We start from the raw sequence: 20647 nt of genomic DNA on the forward strand, positions 1-20647 counted from the left end.
ATTGGATAGACTGTTAGGGCTGAAGGCTGATAAGTCCCCGGGCCCTGTTGGTCTGCATCCCAAGCTACTTAAGGAGGTGGCTCTAGAAATCGTGGATGCATTGGTAATTATTTTCCAAGGTTCTATAGATTCAGGATCAGTTCCTGCAGATTGGAGGGTGGCAAATGTTGTCCCACTTTTCAAGAAAGGAGGGAGAGAGAAAACATGGAATTATAGACCGGTTAGCCTGATGTCAGTGGTGGGAAAGATGCTGGAGTCAATTATAAAAGATGAAGTTACGACTTATTTGGATAGCAGTAACAGAATAGTCAGAGTCAGCATGGATTTACAAAGGGGAAATCGTGCTTGAATAATCTGGAATTTTCTGAGGATGTATCTATGAAGATGGATAAGGGAGAACCAGTGGATGTAGTGTACCTGGACTTATAGAAAGCCTTTAATAAAGTCCCACGTAGGAGATTAGTGAGCAAAATTAGGGCACATGGTGTTGGGGGCAAAATACTGTCTTGGATTGAAAACTGGCTGGCTGACAGAAAGCAAAGAGTAGTGATAAACGGGTCTCTTTCAGGATGGCAGGCAGTGACCAATGGGGTACCACAAGATTCGGTGTTCGGTGCTGGGACCGCAGTTGTTTACAATATAAATTAATGATATAAATGAAGGCATTAAAATTAATATCAGCAAATTTGCTGATGACACAAAGCTCGGTGGCAGGGAGAAATGTGAGGAGGATGTTATGAGAATACAGGGTGACTTGGACAGGGTAGGTGAGTGGACGGATACATGGCAGATGCAGTTTAATGTGGATAAATGTGCGGTTATACACTTTGGTGGCAAGAACAGGAAGGCAGATTACTATCACAATGGAGTCAAGTTAGGTAAAGGGGAAGTACAATGAGATCTGGGTGTTCTTGTACATCAGTCAATGAAAGCAAGCATGCAGGTACAGCAGGCAGTGAAGAAAGCTAATGGCATGCTGATCTTCATAACAAGAGAAATTGAGTATAGGAGCAAAGAGGTCCTTCTGCAGCTGTACAGGGCCCTGGTGAGACCTCACCTGGAGTATTGTGTGCAGTTTTGGTCTCCAAATTTGAGGAAGGACATTCTTGCTATTGAGGGAGTGCAGTGTAGGTTCACAAGGTCAATTCCTGGAATGGTGGGACTATCATATGTTGAAAGATTGGAGCGACTGGGCTTGTAGACACTTGAGTTTAGAAGGATGAGAGGGGATCTGACTGAGGAGTATAAGATTCTTAAGGGATTGGACACTCTGGAGGCAGGAAGCATGTTTCCGCTGATGGGTATGCCCAGAGCCAGAGGACACAGTTTAAAAATAAGGGGTAGGCCATTTAGAACAGAGTTGAGGAAAAACTTCTTCACCCAGAGAGTGGTGGATATATGGAATGCTCTGCCCCTGAAGGCAGTGGAGGTCAACTCTCTGGATACTTTCAAGAAAGAGATAGATAGAGCTCTTAAAGTAGTGGAATCAAGGTTTATGGGGATAAGGCAGGAACAGGATACTGATGGTGGATGATCAGCCATGATCATAATGAATGGTGGTGCTGGCTCGAAGGGCCGAATGGCCTACTCCTGCACCTATTGTCTATTGTCTATTGTCAATCAGTCTCATAAATATGTGCCTTGAATAATAAGCTTTAAAAGCTGCTATTGCATCGGTCCATGGGTTGAAGGTGAGAGGTTATGTTTGGGGGTAGAAACAGGACTTTGATGTTTTCAGAAAGCTCACCAAGAGTGGGACGATGGGCTAGAGCATTATTTAGGTTGAGGAGAACCTCGAAATCCAAATTTTTCTCCTTGCAATACTTTCTAAGAACATCAACAGTAAAGTCGGAAAAAATTTGCCTTTTTGTTAGTTTGATGTACAAGTTGCCTGCAAGCCCACTATCCAATGAGGGAAGCTGATGCTGTGGGCCTAATCAAAGACCTGATTGCCCTGAATGCTGAACGAGAGGGAGAGGTAGGTGCTGCTGAGGTACCCAGCGACCGTGAAGGAATGGCGATATAGTTTCAAGGCAGGATGGTGTATGGCATGGAGGGGCTCAGGGTTGGAGGTGAAACCCTTGAAGGTGGATCATTGGATGTGCCTGCAGCTCCATCCCTGAGCTTTTCATAGCTGATCTGTTGGCTGTTGTTGGGAAGCTTCCACCATTTACCTTGTTGTCCCTGTACTGTGGGCCAGTTGCCTCACTGACAGCAGAATGACCCCTAATTGGGGCTTTAATTACGTTAATGCTACCAAACATCCACTCTCTCCATCACCGATGCTCGGTAGCAGCAGTGTGCACTATCTACAAGATAGAGTGCAGCAATTCACCATAGATCCTTAGGTAGCACCTTCCAAGTCAATGACCACATCCATCTAGAAGGACAACGGCAGCAGATATGTGTGACCACCATTATTGCAAGTACCCCTCCAAGACACACTGCATCCTGACTTACAAATATATCGCTGTTCCTTCACTGTCACTGGGTCTAAATCCTGGAATTCCCTCCCTAAGGGCATGGTGGGTCAACCTACAGTGTGTGGACTGTGGCAGTTCTAGAAGGCAGCTCATCATTACCTTCTCAAGGGTATCTAGGTTGAGCAGTAAATGCCGGCCCAGCCAGGGATGCCCATATCTTACAAGTGAATTAAAGAAAACCCATTCCCACTCTAAGAGCAGCCTCTCTGCATCCAATCTCTCCACGGGGAAAAAAACTGTTTCGGTGGGATCACACGAAGGAACCAATCACACATGGCTACTTACCAGCTCTTACTGGCTCTTCATTCCTAGTAAGCCTCCCGGAGATTTGTAAAATCCTGGTCTCTGCACCCAGAACTTGCCTCACCAAAGTGACATTGGTATTACATTTACAACATAATCTTTACCTTGCTGACTTTTCTTGATTGTAACAATACATATTTTGTGCTACAAAGTGAGTCAACACTGAGCTTATAAAACTATAATTCCTCACCGAAAGCATTGTCGCTTTTTCTAAAAAAAACTCTTGCAAACCGAACAAAATGAGCCTTTCCTAAAGCATAGAGCACTTCCAGCTGATGAATGTTTTGATTTTCCCTTGTCTGTAATATAGCCAAAAGCCACAATTACTATATCGTTAAAAGCCTTTCTGAATTATTTATCTGTACGAGATCATGTCAATCACCCTGGCTGGAAGTACCGCACTTCTGACAGATTGAAGTCAGGTTAAATTTAATTTAACATAAACACCCTCCTGTTTTCAGCTGGATCTTTGTTCCAATCCAAACTGTTTCAGGGGAAATGTTGTGCAGTTTAAGAAGTAATTTTCACCCACACATCACCAACCTACACCTTCTGTGCAATTTGCAAAATACTACAACTAGGATGTTGGACAGTAGTCCTGCAGGCCCCAAGTCAGGCCTCCTGACCTGTGCACCTAACTGCCTAAAGTAAGTTCTTCTTGAAATTCCACCTTAGAAGAACTAAATAGTAAAACAAACTCTCAAATCCCATCACCAAAGGGTTAAATTATGAGAAGGCGGTTCAACAGACAAACCTGTATTGCCTCAGGTATGTCCAGAGGGGCAACTGGGGGTGTTTACAACGTTACAAACAGTTGAAAAGTTAGATACAGTCCATACCTATGCTATGCTGCTTCTTATTATGGTCATCATGACAGTCTGACCATCTCTCATACAGAGTTCAACTTTAATATCCAATTCCATTTGCTGACCAAGGGTTGACAGTGAGACATTCCCAGTCAGCTTGAGCTGGTGGTGTTTTTGTAGGTGGGATGTGGTGTGGTTACAGGGGGAGGGCTGGAGACAGGGCATGGTATAGAGGGCTTGCTCCTTCCACCCTCAGTGGTGGTCTGGCTACCTTCCCTCTTTATAATTCAAGTTTTTAAAAGGTGGCAGAGTGGGTCCTTCTTGCTCCTTACCCTGACCTGCAACAGGGTGTTCCTGTGAAGCTGGAAGACCTGTGGTTGGCTTTTCAGCTTGAGTCTACTTGGCAAGCTTCAATGGGCACAGAATCTTGCTGCATGCCGACAAAACAAAAATAATCATCCTAATCAGATTCACACCAAGCAAGCCAGAGCATGAAGACCTCCTCTGTGCCTGTTAAAACATCTCAATGATTTGAAATGATCTCGCACAGTTTTTCCGAACTTTTTTTCTAGAATGTCTGTTTCGTGCTAAGTAAAGTACTTCCTGTACTTTCCAATGCAGAGACATTGAACTTCCCAATTTCTCCTTAATTACTGATGGCCAGTGAGTTTCACATTGGCCCGTAGTCAATTTTCTCACACTGTCCTCCCATTTCTTCTCTTCCTTCCACTATGCTCTTGAGACGTTGGCTGCATTTCTCAAGGAACCGTGTGCCTTGTGCCCCAGGCGAGATCTCCTCCCGGTTTCCTTGCCAACCCACTGTAAGTGCCATTTTCAAAGCCCAGCTGCCACCATCTGAGACATGGCAAACCAGCACTGACCTCCCACACTGCGGGGGCTCCACCTGGAAAATAACTCAGAGGAAAGGCAAGTTTCTTCCAGGACGGAGATCTAGAGGTGCTGTTGGTTTGGCTGGTGGAGAAGAAGGCAGTCCTAATCCCTGCTCACCTCCCCCCACCTCCAAAGGGAATGACGCCAACAAAGACAACCAGCTCAGACGCAAAGAGCAGTATGGGTTAGTGCTGTGTCTGCAGTGAGAAGAGGGTCAGTGATTTTCTGTGCAAGTGCCACCATTTTCTCTCTGTTACCTCTTACTCGGGGCCAGTACTCAGTCTAACTCAGGCACTGCACATACCATTCCCAAGGCTCATGAACTACTTGCATGCATCGTGTCCACCCAAAGGCTCACTGTACCACCTCATTCTGCCAGACTACTAATCCTTTCTGCCCTCTGCGTTTCTGACTCGCCCATTGGTGACGGCTAACAACCTCTTCTGATTATGGTGTGGCTTTAAGAGGTGTATTTTGTCCTGGTTACTTTTAAGAGTGGTTTTAAGGCAGAGGTACTGAGCTGGCGAGTGAATGCCCAGAAAGTAAACAGCTTGGGAGACCTTGGTTTTTTTTAAAAGTTGGAACAGTAGAAGCAGCCTGGCTGGGTAGGGCCAGGATCTCTAGTTTTTAGTTTTTTAGTTTTGAGATTCAGCATCAGTTGCTGGTGTGAGCTTGAAGAAGTGGAAACTATTTGTTCCTCTTTCTATTACAGCAAAAAAAGCTGGGGGTTCTCTTTGCTGGCTGCTGGATTGCATGTGAGACAAAATCTGTTTTCTGTGTTTGCCTTTTTGCCAAGGAGTGTGCTTATGGGATGTTACTACATATGAGCAATTAATTAGTAATAGCCCCTGTATCTATTATTCTGTTAAGTTTTCCAATAGAGTTAAGTTATTATAAGTCCTTCTTTCTTTTGTTGTATTTTAGCTGCAGTGTTTGAATAAATTGTGTTTAGCTGAACGTCGAGTACTTTGACCAGTTGAAATGCATCTGAAACACAGCATGTTATATTTTCCTTTAAAATAAGGAAAACCTAAGGTCTAGGTTGTCTTCTTAAAATATTTTGAGGGGATCTGGTCTGGTCCATTACACTCTCCAGCTCATCATCACCACCCTCCACTCTTGTGTCCCTCTGTATCACACTCAGCCCCTCTCTTTGTCTCATTGCAAGAAAGACTGGTCCACAATGCCAACTATCAAAACAATTGACCATCCTACCATCCCATGCAGTTGAACTGATGAACCCCCTAAGGTGTGATTGACTGACTGTGTGGACCCCCTGACTTGTACACATCACCATTTACTTGAAACACGCAGATTGTATTTGGTGTGGGAACTGCTGGCAGCTCTGATGTTGGCATTGCACTGGGCTGTACAATGACACGTTAATCCCTACGTTTGACTGAAAGATTTACCCCACTGTCTGCCTCCCTTTCTGCACTAAAAAAGAAAGTTAAATCACAGACCCTGGCAGCCTATAATTGAGTGCTGAAGACATTGTGTGCTAAGAGTCCAACAGTCGGTAACCTGGTGCTGAAATCAGTGAGTGCCATTTCCCCAGTGTCAGCCCATAAACATCCTATGTTGATGTGTGATATTCATAAAATCCCTACAGTCTAAGAGCAAGCCATTCAGCTCGTCGAGTCTTCTGTAGAGCATCCCACCCAGACCAACCCCCTACTGTGTCCCTGTAACCCTGCATTTCCCACGGCTAATCCGCCTAGCCTGCACATCCCTGCACACTGTGGGCAATTTAGCACGGCCAGTTCACCCTAACCTGCACATCTTTGGACAGCCTTCATTCTCATCACAAACCACCCCATGGTTTTTCATTCCATTCTCTGCCTTTGCATTTGCTTAAAACCTGGTCCATCCCTAAGGCTAGGATTTAATGTGCACTAAGTGTGGGATCAGGCAACTTCAGGGGCATTAATCTACCAATGCGCCTGCCTACCACACCAGCATGAAAGCTAGATTAAGCATCAGTTTGGTACTTAAGGGCTTCTTCTTCATCCAATCAGGAGCCTGGCCACCAGATCCTCACTGCTGTCCCCTATCCGTGCTCCCAGCTAGAGGTAACTGGCCAATCTGAGGCTAGTAGGCTCAGGGACTGTGCCTGGAGGTGCAAGTGGCACACCGTGACCAGGTTCACCAGTGGGGAGGTAAGTGGGTATTTTGGGGGCACTCTTGGGGGTGTAGGTCAGCAATGGCCCCATGTCCCAATTAGCCCCAGAATGAGGCAAATGGAGCATCCCTGTGAGGAGGGCACACGCTGTCCCCAATGGCTGGGAAAATGGGCATTTGGACCAATGACTGGCTCAGGGCGTCAAGTGCCCATGAGTTGATCGATCAGAGACTTTAATCATTGGCAGGCTGATTTTCTCACCTGGAACTGAGGTTGTGAGAAAGGGGTGAATACAGCTTCGGGTCGACTCAGCCAAATATTTGCCCCATCCTCACCATCTCCAGGGAGGGGAAATTTACACCCTGACTGATGAGGGCAAATTGGAACCTGAACAGACCATTCAGACCCTTAAGCCTGTTCCACCATTCTAGACCATGGCTGATCATTCGCCTCAGCAGGTACGTCAGTGATTCACTAACTTGAAAATTCCTCCACAGACGCCGTTGAATATTTCCTGATTTTATTCACAAAGTTGCATTTTGACCACATCCTCAGTCTTTTGCTGCATTCTGGACAAGACAGCAGTTCTGTGACTTTTAAGGCCTTTCTTTGATTCTTTTGTCTCTCCGAGAATCTTCTACCTGATGTTCTTGAAACAGCTTGATGGAATTTGTGCTCCTGAGATGCTGCTTGGCCTGCTGTGTTCATCCAGCCTCACATTTTATTATCTTGGAATCTCCAGCATCTGCAGTTCCCATTATCTCTGGAATTTTTCACCCTGGTTGTGGCAGGTCCCTCTTGTTCTAGGGAATGAGTGTGTCAGTGTTGGAGTGGATATGGAGGAGCAGAGGAAATCCCTTTTACAATGACCCATTTCTCAGGAAGCCAACATGAAGCGAGGCAACGAGTAATGAGTTTGCAGGAACCTAGGGGTTAGGTGCGGAAATGGGGAGGGGAAGAACGTGTGTGGTGGATTAAAGGACAGGAAAAATTAAAAGATACTGAAAGTGATTGACAAATAGGACTTTGTTTTGTTTTTGTTTGAAGGAATCGAGGTCCAGCCAATGGAGCGACTGCTAACACGAACCAGCTGAGCAGCCCATTGAAGGTGACAGTGAAGATAATCAAAGATCCATTTCTGGACCATGGATTTGTGATCTCAGAAGATTCACCAGTATGTGTGAGGTCTGTCACTGCAGGTAAATACCTGGGAATGGGAGGTTGCAACTGAGGGAAGGCAAGAAGAGTTTTCAAGCGGGTCTGATAGAGGCAGGGCTTTTAACTGATGCAGTCTATCTCAACACATCCAACATTAACCCTGACTTCATCCCACGCTGCCTGCCACACAGTCCTTATACAGTACTTTATCAGCTTTGCCATGATGAGAATATTTAGGGTGGAATTTTCCCTTCCCTGAAGGTGGTCAGTAGGTGATGTAATTGGCTTGGCCCCTCACCCGCTTCCTGCCACTTAAATAATTAATTAAAACAAGGCATAGGTGACCTTTTTGACCTCTACTAATTAATTATTCAATTAAGGGCCTCAACCCATCTGCTTCCCAATTATCTGCCTCCCCCTTTGACAAGAAAGGTGCCCAGTTTCCTAACTGGGAAGCCATTACAACCTGCAAACTGGGTTAGGGTATGAGGCCTCAATTTTCCCCAAACTAGGGACAATGGGGGCAAGGGAATGGCCTCAAAGCCATGTCCCCGTTCTTGCCGCTAACTTGTCCTGAGGCACTACCCTGACTCCTCAAGACCACCGCCCCACAATAAGGACATAAAAGTGGCTTATCTTCCCACTGCTGGATTCTACCCAAGGAGTAGGACCTGTTGACGTGAGGACCCAAAGGCTGCCTCCTCATGTTTTTAAAACAAATGGTTGAGATTTTTCAGGCACGATAGACCCTTTATAACTCCATGCTCGCTGCCTCCGATCAGCTGAAAATGAGCTACATCTTTCATCACCCTATCCTTGATAATGGATCTAGATATTTGCAATGCTGGACCTGAAACTAATTGGGCCATAATTCACTAGATTTCTTCTTCCTTTCTCAACTGGTGGAGTGGCAGGTGCAATTTTGGAGCCTATGGGACTATTTCCTCAGCTTTGAAAGGTTACAGTTCAGGCATATGTACTGTCTGCACCATCTTCCTTTAACTCTGCGTTGGAATCTTCTGCTCCTGCACTTTAATGCCTTTAACCTCTTCATTATTTTTGTTGAATTATTATGCACCAACCCTCTAAAAAGCATCCCACACTATCCCTTTAACCCCGTATTTACCATAGTTAACCTATTGAGCCTGCACACTACGGGGCCTTGTGAGCCTGGCCAATTTCCCACAACCTGCACGTTTTTGGACTGTGGGAGGAAATCGGACCAAACCCACGCAGACACGGGAAGAACATGCAAACTCCATACACATTTGCTTTGGTTATTTTTGGTGAGCTCCTGTCCTTGACCCAACATCAGTTTCCATGGGATTTCTGTCATGTTAGTCCTTTGGTTCTAAGCTGTGATGCACAGTGATTATTCAACACATGTAGGATTCCTTAGCTCCGTTGACATTATTACTGTTCCCTCTTCCTGTACAAGGAAGTTCACCTGTCTCCACGACCTGAGAAAGGCATCATTCCCTTTGCATTGAGATGAGACGAACCTCAGGCAGCAAGATGCCCAGTTGTAAAATGAAAGTATGCATGATTAGTTTTTTTTTATCCTTTGCACATGCTGATGAGCCTTCCATGTACTTTCAGCTTTCTCTCCTGTTCTTGTAAAGGACAGCTTATGCTACATCCAAAAATATGTTGATTTCCTTTTGCTTCTTAGGTGGTCCTGGAGAGGGGAAGCTGTTCCCAGGAGATCAGATTGTACAAATTAATAACATGCCCCTGGATATGATTTCCCAGGAACATATTGATAATATTATTAGGTGAGGGTCCTTTATGCACATTCGCTGAATGTAATGTTTTAATAATTACTAAAATCATTCATGACCATTACTTGAGGGCCACAAGAGAAACACAAAGTGGCTTGAAGTACTTTAGTAGGTGAGCTTCCTATGATGTTAGAATTATGAAGACTTATGACGTTCAAGGTGCTATGTAAATGCAAGCTGTTGGTGGTGACAAACTCAGAATTAAAACAACATTGATTGAGGAAGTGTAGAAGACTGTTTGCAGTTCTAAAGGAAGATCACCAACAAGATTTCATTGAGTGTTATGTATCTCTTTAGTTCTACAGCAACTCACCCAGGCTTCTTGCACAACAGTGTTCTATATATAAACCATCACATAGACTGATTTACACAAACAGTTGAGTTCTCCGCTACATGCACTATCAAACATTACTTTACACATGGCCGAATATACCATTATACATGGCTGAAAAACCATTACGCACGGCCGAATATACCATTACGCACGGCCGAAAAACCATTACGCACGGCCGAGAAAAGCATTACACACGGCCGAATATACCATTACGCATGGCTGAAAAAAACCATTACACACGGCCGAATATACCATTACGCACGGCCGGAAAAACCATTACGCACGGCTGAAAGAACCATTACGCACGGCTGAAAAAACCATTACACACGGCTGAAAAAACCATCACGCATGGCCGAATATACCATTACGCACGGCTGAAAAAGCCATTACACACAGCCGAATATACCATTACGCACGGCCGAATATACCATTACGCATGGCTGACAAAACCATTACGCACAGCCAAGAAAACCATTACACACGGCCGAGAAAACCATTACGCACGGCTGTAAAAACCATTATGCACGGCTGAAAAAGCCATTATGCACGGCCGAAGAAAACCATTACGCACGGCCGAATATACCAATACGCATGGCTGAAAAAGTTATTACGCACGGCCGAGAAAACCATTACGCATGGCCGAATATACCATTATACACGGCCGAATATACCATTACACACAGCCAAATATACCATTACACACAACTGAATATACCATTACACACGGCTGAAAAAACCATTACGCATGGCCAAAAAAACCATCACGCACGGCCGAATATACCATTACACACGGCTGAAAAAGCCATTACGCACGGCCGAGAAAACCATTATGCATGGCCGAATATACCATCACGCACGGCCGAATATACCATCACCCACAGCCGAATATACCATCACGCATGGCCGAATATACCATCACCCACGGCCAAATATACCATCACGCACGGCCAAAAAAACCATTATGCACGGCCAAATATACCATCACCCACAGCTGAATATACCATCACGCACGGCCAAAAAAACCATTATGCACGGCCGAATAAAGCATTATGCATGGCTGAAAAAACCATTACACACGGCCGAATATACCATCATGCACGGCCGAATATACCATTACGCACGGCCGAATATAGCATCACCCATGGCCGAATATACCATCACGCATGGCCGAATATACCATCACCCACAGCTGAATATACCATCACGCACGGCCAAAAAAACCATTATGCACGGCCGAATAAAGCATTATGCATGGCTGAAAAAACCATTACACACGGCCGAATATACCATCATGCACGGCCGAATATACCATTACGCACGGCCGAATATAGCATCACCCATGGCTGAATATACCATCACGCATGGCCACACAGCTGAATGGACCATCACACAGACAATTGAATATTTCTTCACATGCAAAGTTGCATATTCCATTGCGCACCCAGTCTAGTGCTCTATTACACACACATACACAATTGAATATCCCATTTCACACATATTTGAATATTCATTGACATAGACAAACACTTTTGTACACAATATTGAATACTTTGATAGGCACACTGTCAGGTTATACATACAGTCAAATACTCAAATATGCATATCATCAAATACTCTATATATACACAATAGAGTATTCCATTTCACAAACTGCTGAATGCTCCACTGTATATCATTGCACACACAAACAGTACCCCATTGCACATACAGCCAAATACTCCACAAATACACACAGTTGAACACTCTATTGTGCACACAGTTGAGTTCTTGTTTGTTTATCTAAGTTGAATTCTCCATTATATGTACAGTTGAGTGTCCATAGTCCCATAAGCGTGCTTTACGTTGCCATGTATTCTGTCAGATATCCAGTTGCAAAAAGCATTTTAAGTATTAGTTAGAAGATTGTTCGTGAGTGATGAGCCAAAGCAAGATATATATTGCATGTGAATTTGTCAAACCCAGAGCCCCTTGGAAAATATTACTCTAACCCAATGTCTACAGCTCCAGGACTCAGTGCTCGGGCGGGGATCATTACTGAAGAATCTCTCAGTATCTTTACTGTATTTGATTTGCTTTCTGTTAAAAGTTTTGTCAAGGGTCTTGGACTTAGACAGTGTTGGCTCAATGTGTCACCCAAGTTGTCTGACTGGATCTTAAGAACTGTCCAGCAGAAAATTTTAATGGGGCTCCCATTTGTGTAGAAATCCTCACAGCATTCCAAATTTAAATACATGCAAAACATTGGAAACAGGGTTTGTTAGAACCAAATATATAAAACTAAGTGTGGTCCGACTTATGACTTGTACTCCCTTGGATGTAGTTTAAACTCCAGTGTGTTCAGGATCAAATCCAGAATGTGTGAGGCTAACATCTTCATTAAACTTTAGACTACTTTTATCTGGGCTTGTGGGAGACTGCTTAAGGGAAGACGTCTTTGCCCTTTGTATATAAACTCTGGACGTGTACTGGAACTTTATTGCTATTGTGCATCAGGAATGTTTCTGATGCTGAAGAATTTGAAGTGTAGGTTACCATGAAGGACTCTCCTTCTCAACCTCTCCCCTTGCCTGAAACTCAGGCTAAACCACCTCTCTGATGCTGCTTGTCCTGCTGTGTTCATCCAGCTTCCTACCGTGTTATCTCAGATTCGCCAGCATCGGCAGTTCCTACTATCTCTGTAACTATTATAGCAAGCCCTTATAGAAAGACTATAAGGTCTACTTTTTTAGTTTATTTGTTATTTTCTTAACTTGTGTATATCTGTAATGTACTGTCATATGTTTTATTTATTTTCTCTATTTTTGTATGTAAGATTTGTACTTAGGTATTTGCACCTAAGATGGTGGTGTGTGTTGGTGACATTGTGCTCCTGTTCTTTTGTGACTCGAGTACATGTGACAATAAGCCTAATTCTAATTCACTAATCATCTCTCTCTCTCTCTTTCCAAGGAGAGAGCAGTCCCACGGGCCTTGTAAGATTATGATGCCATTACCTTTAACATTGAACAACAGTCCGAGTGAGGTGGACTGAGATGGGTAAATCACAACAGTATTATGTGAATAAGAGACAGTAGGAAGTGCCGATGCTGGAGAATCTGAGATAACAAGGTGTAGAGCTGGATGGACACAGCAGGCCAAGCAGCATCTCAGGAGCAGGAAGGCTGACGTTTTGGGCCTAGACCCCTTTTCAGAAAATGAAGAAAGGTTTAGGCCCGAAACATTAGCCTTCTTGCTCCTCTGATGCTGCTTGGCCTGCTGTGTTCATCCAGCTATACCCTTATTATATCAACATATATGAATAGGAAGGGTTTAGAGGTATATGGGCCAAATGATGCCACCCGAAGGTTGCAGGAATAGCAACTCATATTCAGCTTGGGAACCCTGCAGCCCAATGGTATCAATGTGGACTTCACCAGCTTCAAAATCTCCCCTTCCCCCACCACATCCCAAAACCAGCCCAGTTCGTCCCCTCCCCCCACTGCACCACACAACCAGCCCAGCTCTTCCCCCCCCACCCACTGCATCCCAAAACCAGTCCAACCTGTCTCTGCCTCCCTAACCGGTTCTTCCTCTCACCCATCCCTTCCTCCCACACCAAGCCGCTCCCCCAGCTACCTACTAACCTCATCCCACCTCCTTGACCTGTCCGTCTTCCCTGGACTGACCTATCCCCTCCCTACCTCCCCACGTGTACTCTCCTCTCCACCTATCTTCTTTTCTCTCCATCTTCGGTCCGCCTCCCCCTCTCTCCCTATTTATTCCAGAACCCTCACCCCATCCCCCTCTCTGATGAAGGGTCTAGGCCCGAAACATCAGCTTTTGTGCTCCTGAGATGCTGCTTGGCCTGCTGTGTTCATCCAGCCTCACATTTTATTATCTTTAGCTGGAAAATGGGAATTGGTCAGAATGGGACGTCTGGTCAGTGTGGCTAAGTTGGACCGAAGGTTCTGTTTCCAAGCTGTATAATTCTTGTGACTTCCCCTGATCCCAGAAAATAATATTCTGTGCCAGGTTAATCTTGTAAGTTTTAGCCAGGTGTCCTTTTATTTTTCTGCTCTGGCCTCACATTGCTTTAATATTTGTCAAATTGTTTATTGCAGGGAATGTGGTAACACTGTTACAGTCACTGTACTTCGAAATACTTCAGTGAGTACAATCTTTCTACTTTAAAAAGCAGAGCTTTCCAAAGCTACTCATGGTCATCAGGGAAAATTTCCTCTTGGGCTTCTCTTCAATTGCTGTCAATCCACATTTGTGCATGACTTGGTTGCAGTCCAGAAGAGATTCACCCTTCGTGATTCAGATTCAGTTATTAAATACTTTAGTCTGGCACTTACATTGGCATTTTGAATGACATGATATTCCTCTCATCTCAGATATAATGGCTCGAAAGCTAAGATGGGTGCTGATATCAATGGTGATGGCTCAGTGGTATTATCACTGGACCGTTAATCCAGCGACCCAGCTAACATTCTGGGGACCTGGGTTCGAATCCAACCACGGCAGATGGTGGAATTTGTATTCAATAAATATCTGGAATTAAGAGTCTAATGATGACCATGAACCCATTGTCGATTGTTGACAAAATCCCATCTGGTTCACTAATGTCCTTTAGGGAAGAAATCTGCCATCTTTACCTGGTCTGGCCTACATGTGACTCCAGACCCACAGCATTGTGGTTGACTCTGAACTGCCCTCTGGGCAATTATGGATGGGGAATAAATGCTGCCTGGTCAGCGACACCCTCGTCCTGTGAAAGAATAAATAAAAAATCTAGGGTGGACATGTGATCTTGCTCATAGGAAAAGGAGTAGGCTACTTGTCCTGCTCCTTCAGTCAGAGAGATCATAACTGAGCTGTTCCTCCTCTTTATTTACTCACTGCTGCTGAGTATTCGTTATCTAATAAAAATCTATCAAGCCCAGTCTTGGAAGCTTCAATTGACCCTGCTGCCTTAGCATTTAGAGAACCAGATGTCTTGAAGTAAGCTGGCAGCAAGCTACCTGAGTCAAAATGGGATTGTGCTTTATGCTCAATTAACACTTGGTAGAGTTCGATGAGACAATACATTGATCCAGATATGATGCAAATTCAACCAGCTCATGTCAAAAGCATTTGATTCATAACTTCAATGGACTTTTGTCTTGAGCGATGTGTTATCAAGGTACATAATCAAAGAAGTTTCCAGGCATTATGTAGGCTACAAGTGAAGATTTGATCATTAACGGCAGTGTATCCTAAAGTGGAGCAATAATAGTCAACTAGACCTCAGGCTCGCTCTAACTAACTAGAAGTCCGTGCTATGACAGGATATTGGATGAGCTTCAGTGCAAGACTGAGGCAAGCAGTGCATTTTTAGAGTTGAATTGTTAAACCAACATGTCATGTTCTGTTTCAGATGAGTACAAAAGGTTAAGTGGCGCAATTTGAATGGTTTATTGCAAGGGGAATTGATTACAAGAGTAGGGAGATTATGTATCAGTTATACAGGGCATTGGTGAGACCTCATCTGGAGTACTGCATACAAGCTAGGCCTGTATGCTGCGGAGTTTTGAAGAGTTAGAGCTGGCTCAATTAAAACATGTAAGATCTTGGGAGGACTTGAATGAGCACATGTTGAAAGGATTCAAGTCTCGTCTGCGAGAGAATCTGAGAACTAGAGATCATTTTTTTTAAATAAGGAGGCACCCAGTTAGAACAGAGACGAGGAAGCCCTTTTTCTGTCAGAGAGTTGTGAGTTTTTAGAATCCCCTTCCTCAAAAAGCAGTGGATGCAGAATCTTTAAATATTTTTAAGGCAGAGATAGATAGATTCTTGATGACTGAAGGGGTGAAGGATTATCAGGGAGATGCAGGAACGTAGAGTTGAGGTTAAAATCAGATCAGTCACAGTCTTTATTGAATGACAAAGGAGTTTTGAAAACCTAGTCTCGTTCCTTGTTTGCATGTTCATGTTTTGGGTTACAATCAAACTTCTGGAACTCAGAACATCAGTACTACCATACATTATCAACACAAAATGCCAACGCTGTTGTTTAAATGTCATGGTTTCTGTTTGTATTCAGGGGCCCAAGTCATCATTTATTACTGAAGAAAAGCGAGCCAGACTGAAAAGTAATCCTGTCAAAGTACGCTTTGCTGAAGAAGTGATTGTCAATGGCCACACGCAGGTTTGTGCCTTCCTCATGCATTTAGCTCACTGACCACTTCAACCAGATCATAACTAACCTGACGGACTCCCAGTATGGTCTGGACTGGGTGACCTTTATTTTTTCATAAAGCATTGGACGCCTAATTGGCTTTATGTGCCCTGAAGGCCTGAAAATAAATTTGATGGTGGCAAGCATTAGTGGAACTTGAGTCCCGTACTAATATTCTGGGGTTGAACAAAGGTAATTACATGGGCAGAAGGGCAGATTTGACCCTAGGGGGCTGGGCAGAAAGGCTGAAGTGTAGGACTGTTGATGAATCTTTAAAGAGACACTGAATTCCTCCCAACTAAAATATAATAGAGAGAATAAGGCAAGAATGTAAGAGGGATAAAAACATCCATTGCTGAGCAAGGAAATCAAGATAACACAAGGGCAAAAACTAAGGCATGCCAAACTGCAAAGGTCAGGAGAATTAGGAAACATTTAAAGATCAACAAAGGGTCACTAAAAAGTAATAAAAGGAACAAAGGTTAGTTATGAAAGAAAACTAGTGCAAAATATAAAAGATGCTATAAGTATATAAAAGGATGGCAGTAGCTAAAATGAATGTGGGTCCTTTTGAGATTAGGAGTTAATAGTGGGGAGCACAGAGTTGGCAGAGACCCCAAATCATTATTTTGCTTCGGTTTTCTAAGTGGAAGACACATAAATCACCTCAATAGTAACAAGTAATGCAGAGATTATGGAAAAGGTAGAATTTATAGCAATTGCTATCACTAGGGAAAAGATTCTGAGCAAACTATTGGGATTAAAGGCAGGCAAATCCATATTGGGCAATACCCTATGGTCTTAAAGGAAGTGACAGCAGAGATAGTGAATGCATTGATTACAGTATTCCAAAATTCCCTGGATTCTGGAAAGGTTCTAGTGGATTAGAAAATTGCTAATGTAAAGCAGTCATTCAAAAAAGGAGGGAGGTAGAAAGTAGGAAACTACAGAACAGTTAGTTTAATGTCTGTCATTGGGAAATTGTTAGAATCCATGAATAAGTAGTAACAGGACCTGTGGCAAGTAAAACACAACCCTCCAGAGCCAGCACGGTTTTATCAAGAGTAATTCGTGCTCTTTATGAAGAGTAATTCATGTAATTTGCTAGAGCTCCTTGAAGATGTAACAAGCAAAGTGAATAATGGGGGTCCTGTAGATGTAGTATATCTGGACTTCTGGAAACCATTTGATAAGGTGCCGCAATAACTAGTCTATAGTTTCCTGCATTCTGCTTTGTTCCAGCCAATGTAGAACTGGAAGGACCCTGTCTGTCTTCCCCATAACGTTACAAAAAATAGTTTGTGCTCCATACATGGCTGGACAGTAGATCCCCTGGTACCTTGTACCATGGTGCCAACTGCTATTAATGCCACTACTTTTTTGGATGTCCAGACAATGATTTAGTCCCCACACACCAGCTACATTTTGGGGACTGCGTTCGCTCACCTGAAGTAGCTGTATGTCCTTCATTAGATCTACCAACTCTAGGCTTAACACAAGACCCTTATTAAGGCTGGAAATCTGGAACTTCAGGCACAAGAAGCTCCCCAACCCAACCCCACCCAAGTCATTCTCTGGAAGTTTATGTCTCACCAGTGCTCTCGGAGGAGACCTCTGCTGAAAGGGAGGGTAGATTTGCTGAATCTAACCTTTACCAGCACGATCGATCCAATTCAATCTCACTGTTATTTATATTAATGAATATAAATACCAAAAAACAAAATACCTATGGCTCTGATGGAGCTTTTCTTGGTTGTCTAATCAGAGCCCCAAAGGAATAGCTGAGTATTTCTATGGATTTGTGTGTGTGAATAAACTTTGGAACAAAATGACAGCAAGAACTTCATGAATACCTGGACAGATTAGATCTGAAACTCCAGGAGGAACTTTGGAGGCAAACTGTAGAGAATACAACAACACAGAGACACACACAAAAAGACAGACAGGCACACATACATAGGCGCGTGCACACAGACACACACACACACACACACACACACAAACACAGGCACATAGAAATACACATACACAGACACACACACACAGACACACAGACACACACACACACACATACACACACACACACAAACACAGTCACACACAGAATGCAAGCACCCAGACACACACACACAAAGACACCCACATATATATGTATTTTATGTATATGCTTAACAAACTCTCTTCCTGTACTGTCTCCCATTTTAGTATTTGTACCAAAGTTAATGAAGAGTGTATTATGTTTTATTTTGCTTATCTATTTTCCTAAGAAATCCTAGAATTTTGTGTTTTATCATTCCCGCAGGGTAACTCACTTCTTTTCATGCCCAGTGTTCTCAAGGTGTATTTGGAAAATGGACAGACCAAAGCCTTTCGATATGAGAAAAATACAACGGTGAAGGTAATGATGGTTACAGGTTTTAGAACATAGAACATAGAACATAGAACAGTACAGCACAGAACAGGCCCTTCAGCCCACAATGTTGTGCCGACCATTGATCCTCATGGATGCACCCTCAAATTTCTGTGACCATATGCATGTCCAGCAGTCTCTTAAATGACCCCAATGACCTTGCTTCCACAACTGCTGCTGGCAACGCATTCCATGCTCTCACAACTCTCTGCGTAAAGAACCTGCCTCTGACATCCCCTCTATACTTTCCACCAACCAGCTTAAAACTATGACCCCTCGTGCTAGCCATTTCTGCCCTGGGAAATAGTCTCTGGCTATCGACTCTATCTATGCCTCTCATTATCTTGTATACCTCAATTAGGTCACCTCTCCTCCTCCTTTTCTCCAATGAAAAGAGACCGAGCTCAGTCAACCTCTCTTCATAAGATAAGCCCTCCAGTCCAGGCAGCATCCTGGTAAACCTCCTCTGAACCCTCTCCAAAGCATCCACATCTTTCCTATAATAGGGCGCCCAGAACTGGACGCAGTATTCCAAGTGCGGTCTAACCAAAGTTTTATAGAGCTGCAACAAGATCTCACGACTCTTAAACTCAATCCCCCTGTTAATGAAAGCCAAAACACCATATGCTTTCTTAACAACCCTGTCCACTTGGGTGGCCATTTTAAGGGATCTATGTATCTGCACACCAAGATCCCTCTGTTCCTCCACGCTGCCAAGAATCCTATCCTTAATCCTGTACTCAGTTTTCAAATTCGACCTTCCAAAATGCATCACCTCGCATTTATCCAGGTTGAACTCCATCTGCCACCTCTCAGCCCATCTCTGCATCCTGTCAATGTCCCGCTGCAGCCTACAACAGCCCTCTACACTGTCAACGACACCTCCGACCTTTGTGTCGTCTGCAAACTTGCTGACCCATCCTTCAATTCCCTCGTCCAAGTCATTAATAAAAATTACAAACAGTAGAGGCCCAAGGACAGAGCCCTGTGGAACCCCACTCACCACTGACTTCCAGGCAGAATATTTTCCTTCTACTACCACTCGCTGTCTTCTGTTGGCCAGCCAATTCTGTATCCAAGCAGCTAAGTTCCCCTGTATCCCATTCCTCCTGACCTTCTGAATGAGCCTTCCATGGGGAACCTTATCAAATGCCTTACTGAAGTCCATATACACCACATCCACAGCTTGACCCTCATCAACCTTACTAGTCACATCCTCAAAAAACTCGATAAGGTTTGTAAGGCATGACCTACCCCTCACAAAGCCGTGTTGACTGTATTTGATCAAGCCATGCTCTTCCAGATGGTCATAAATCTTATCCCTCAGAATCCTTTCTAACACCTTGCAGACGACAGACGAGAGACTTACCGGTCTATAATTGCCGGGGATTTCCCTATTTCCTTTCTTGAAGAGAGGAATTACATTTGCCTCTCTCCAGTCCTCAGGTACGACTCCAGTGGAGAGCGAGGATGCAAAGATCTTCGCAAGTGGCGAAGCAATTGCATTTCTCGCTTCCCAAAGCAGCCGAGGACAAATCTGATCCGGGCCTGGCGACTTGTCAATCTTAATGTTTGACAAAATTTTCAGTACATCAGCTTCCTCTATCTCTATCCATTCCAGCATGCACACCTGCTCTTCAAAGGTTTCATTCACTACACAGGTCGTTTCTTTCGTAAAGACAGAAGCAAAAAACTCATTTAGGGCTTCCCCTACCTCCTCAGGCTCCACACACAAGTTCCCTATGCTATCCCTGATCGGCCCTACTCTTTCTTTGACCATTCTCTTATTCCTCACTCTTATTCCTCCTTCTTTGTGTCTTGCTGTGCATTTTCCCTTTGGTTGATTTTGCCCAGTTTTGACACTAATTTTAATTAATTTTATCCATTTACTGGGGAGAGGGGGGAGCGGGTTGGGGATGGGCTGGGGGTGAATAGGGGTTGTGAAGTGGGTTGGGGAGTGGCGATGGGCTGGGGTTTGCGGAGTAAATGAATGAAAAATCTTAGTCCAGTTGCCAAAAGATCTAGCAGATATTAAAACCTTTAAGTTGTGCCATTTGTTCAAATAGCATTAGTGACACAGATATAGGAGAGAGATACTGGTACTGACTTTTAGTTCTGTTCCTATATAACTAAAAATCAAATGCAAACCATTCCTTCCTG

At 43.9% G+C, this 20647-nt stretch overlaps 1 protein-coding gene across 2 annotated transcripts in view; it reads left to right on the forward strand.

Moving 5' to 3' along the window:
- Window positions 1-20647, forward strand: part of LOC125450440 (FERM and PDZ domain-containing protein 1) — a 133782-nt gene that overhangs the window by 43049 nt on the left and 70086 nt on the right. For both annotated transcript variants that reach the window (XM_048526445.2, XM_048526437.2), the window contains exons 3-7: window positions 7653-7804; window positions 9436-9538; window positions 13979-14024; window positions 15943-16047; window positions 18380-18475. In XM_048526445.2, the coding sequence (XP_048382402.2) occupies window positions 7653-7804; window positions 9436-9538; window positions 13979-14024; window positions 15943-16047; window positions 18380-18475 (502 nt within the window). The remainder of the gene's footprint in view (window positions 1-7652; window positions 7805-9435; window positions 9539-13978; window positions 14025-15942; window positions 16048-18379; window positions 18476-20647) is intronic.

The sequence above is a fragment of the Stegostoma tigrinum genome, chromosome 3 (assembly GCF_030684315.1).
Source record: "Stegostoma tigrinum isolate sSteTig4 chromosome 3, sSteTig4.hap1, whole genome shotgun sequence".
In the NCBI taxonomy this organism is placed as follows: Eukaryota; Metazoa; Chordata; class Chondrichthyes; order Orectolobiformes; family Stegostomatidae; genus Stegostoma; species Stegostoma tigrinum.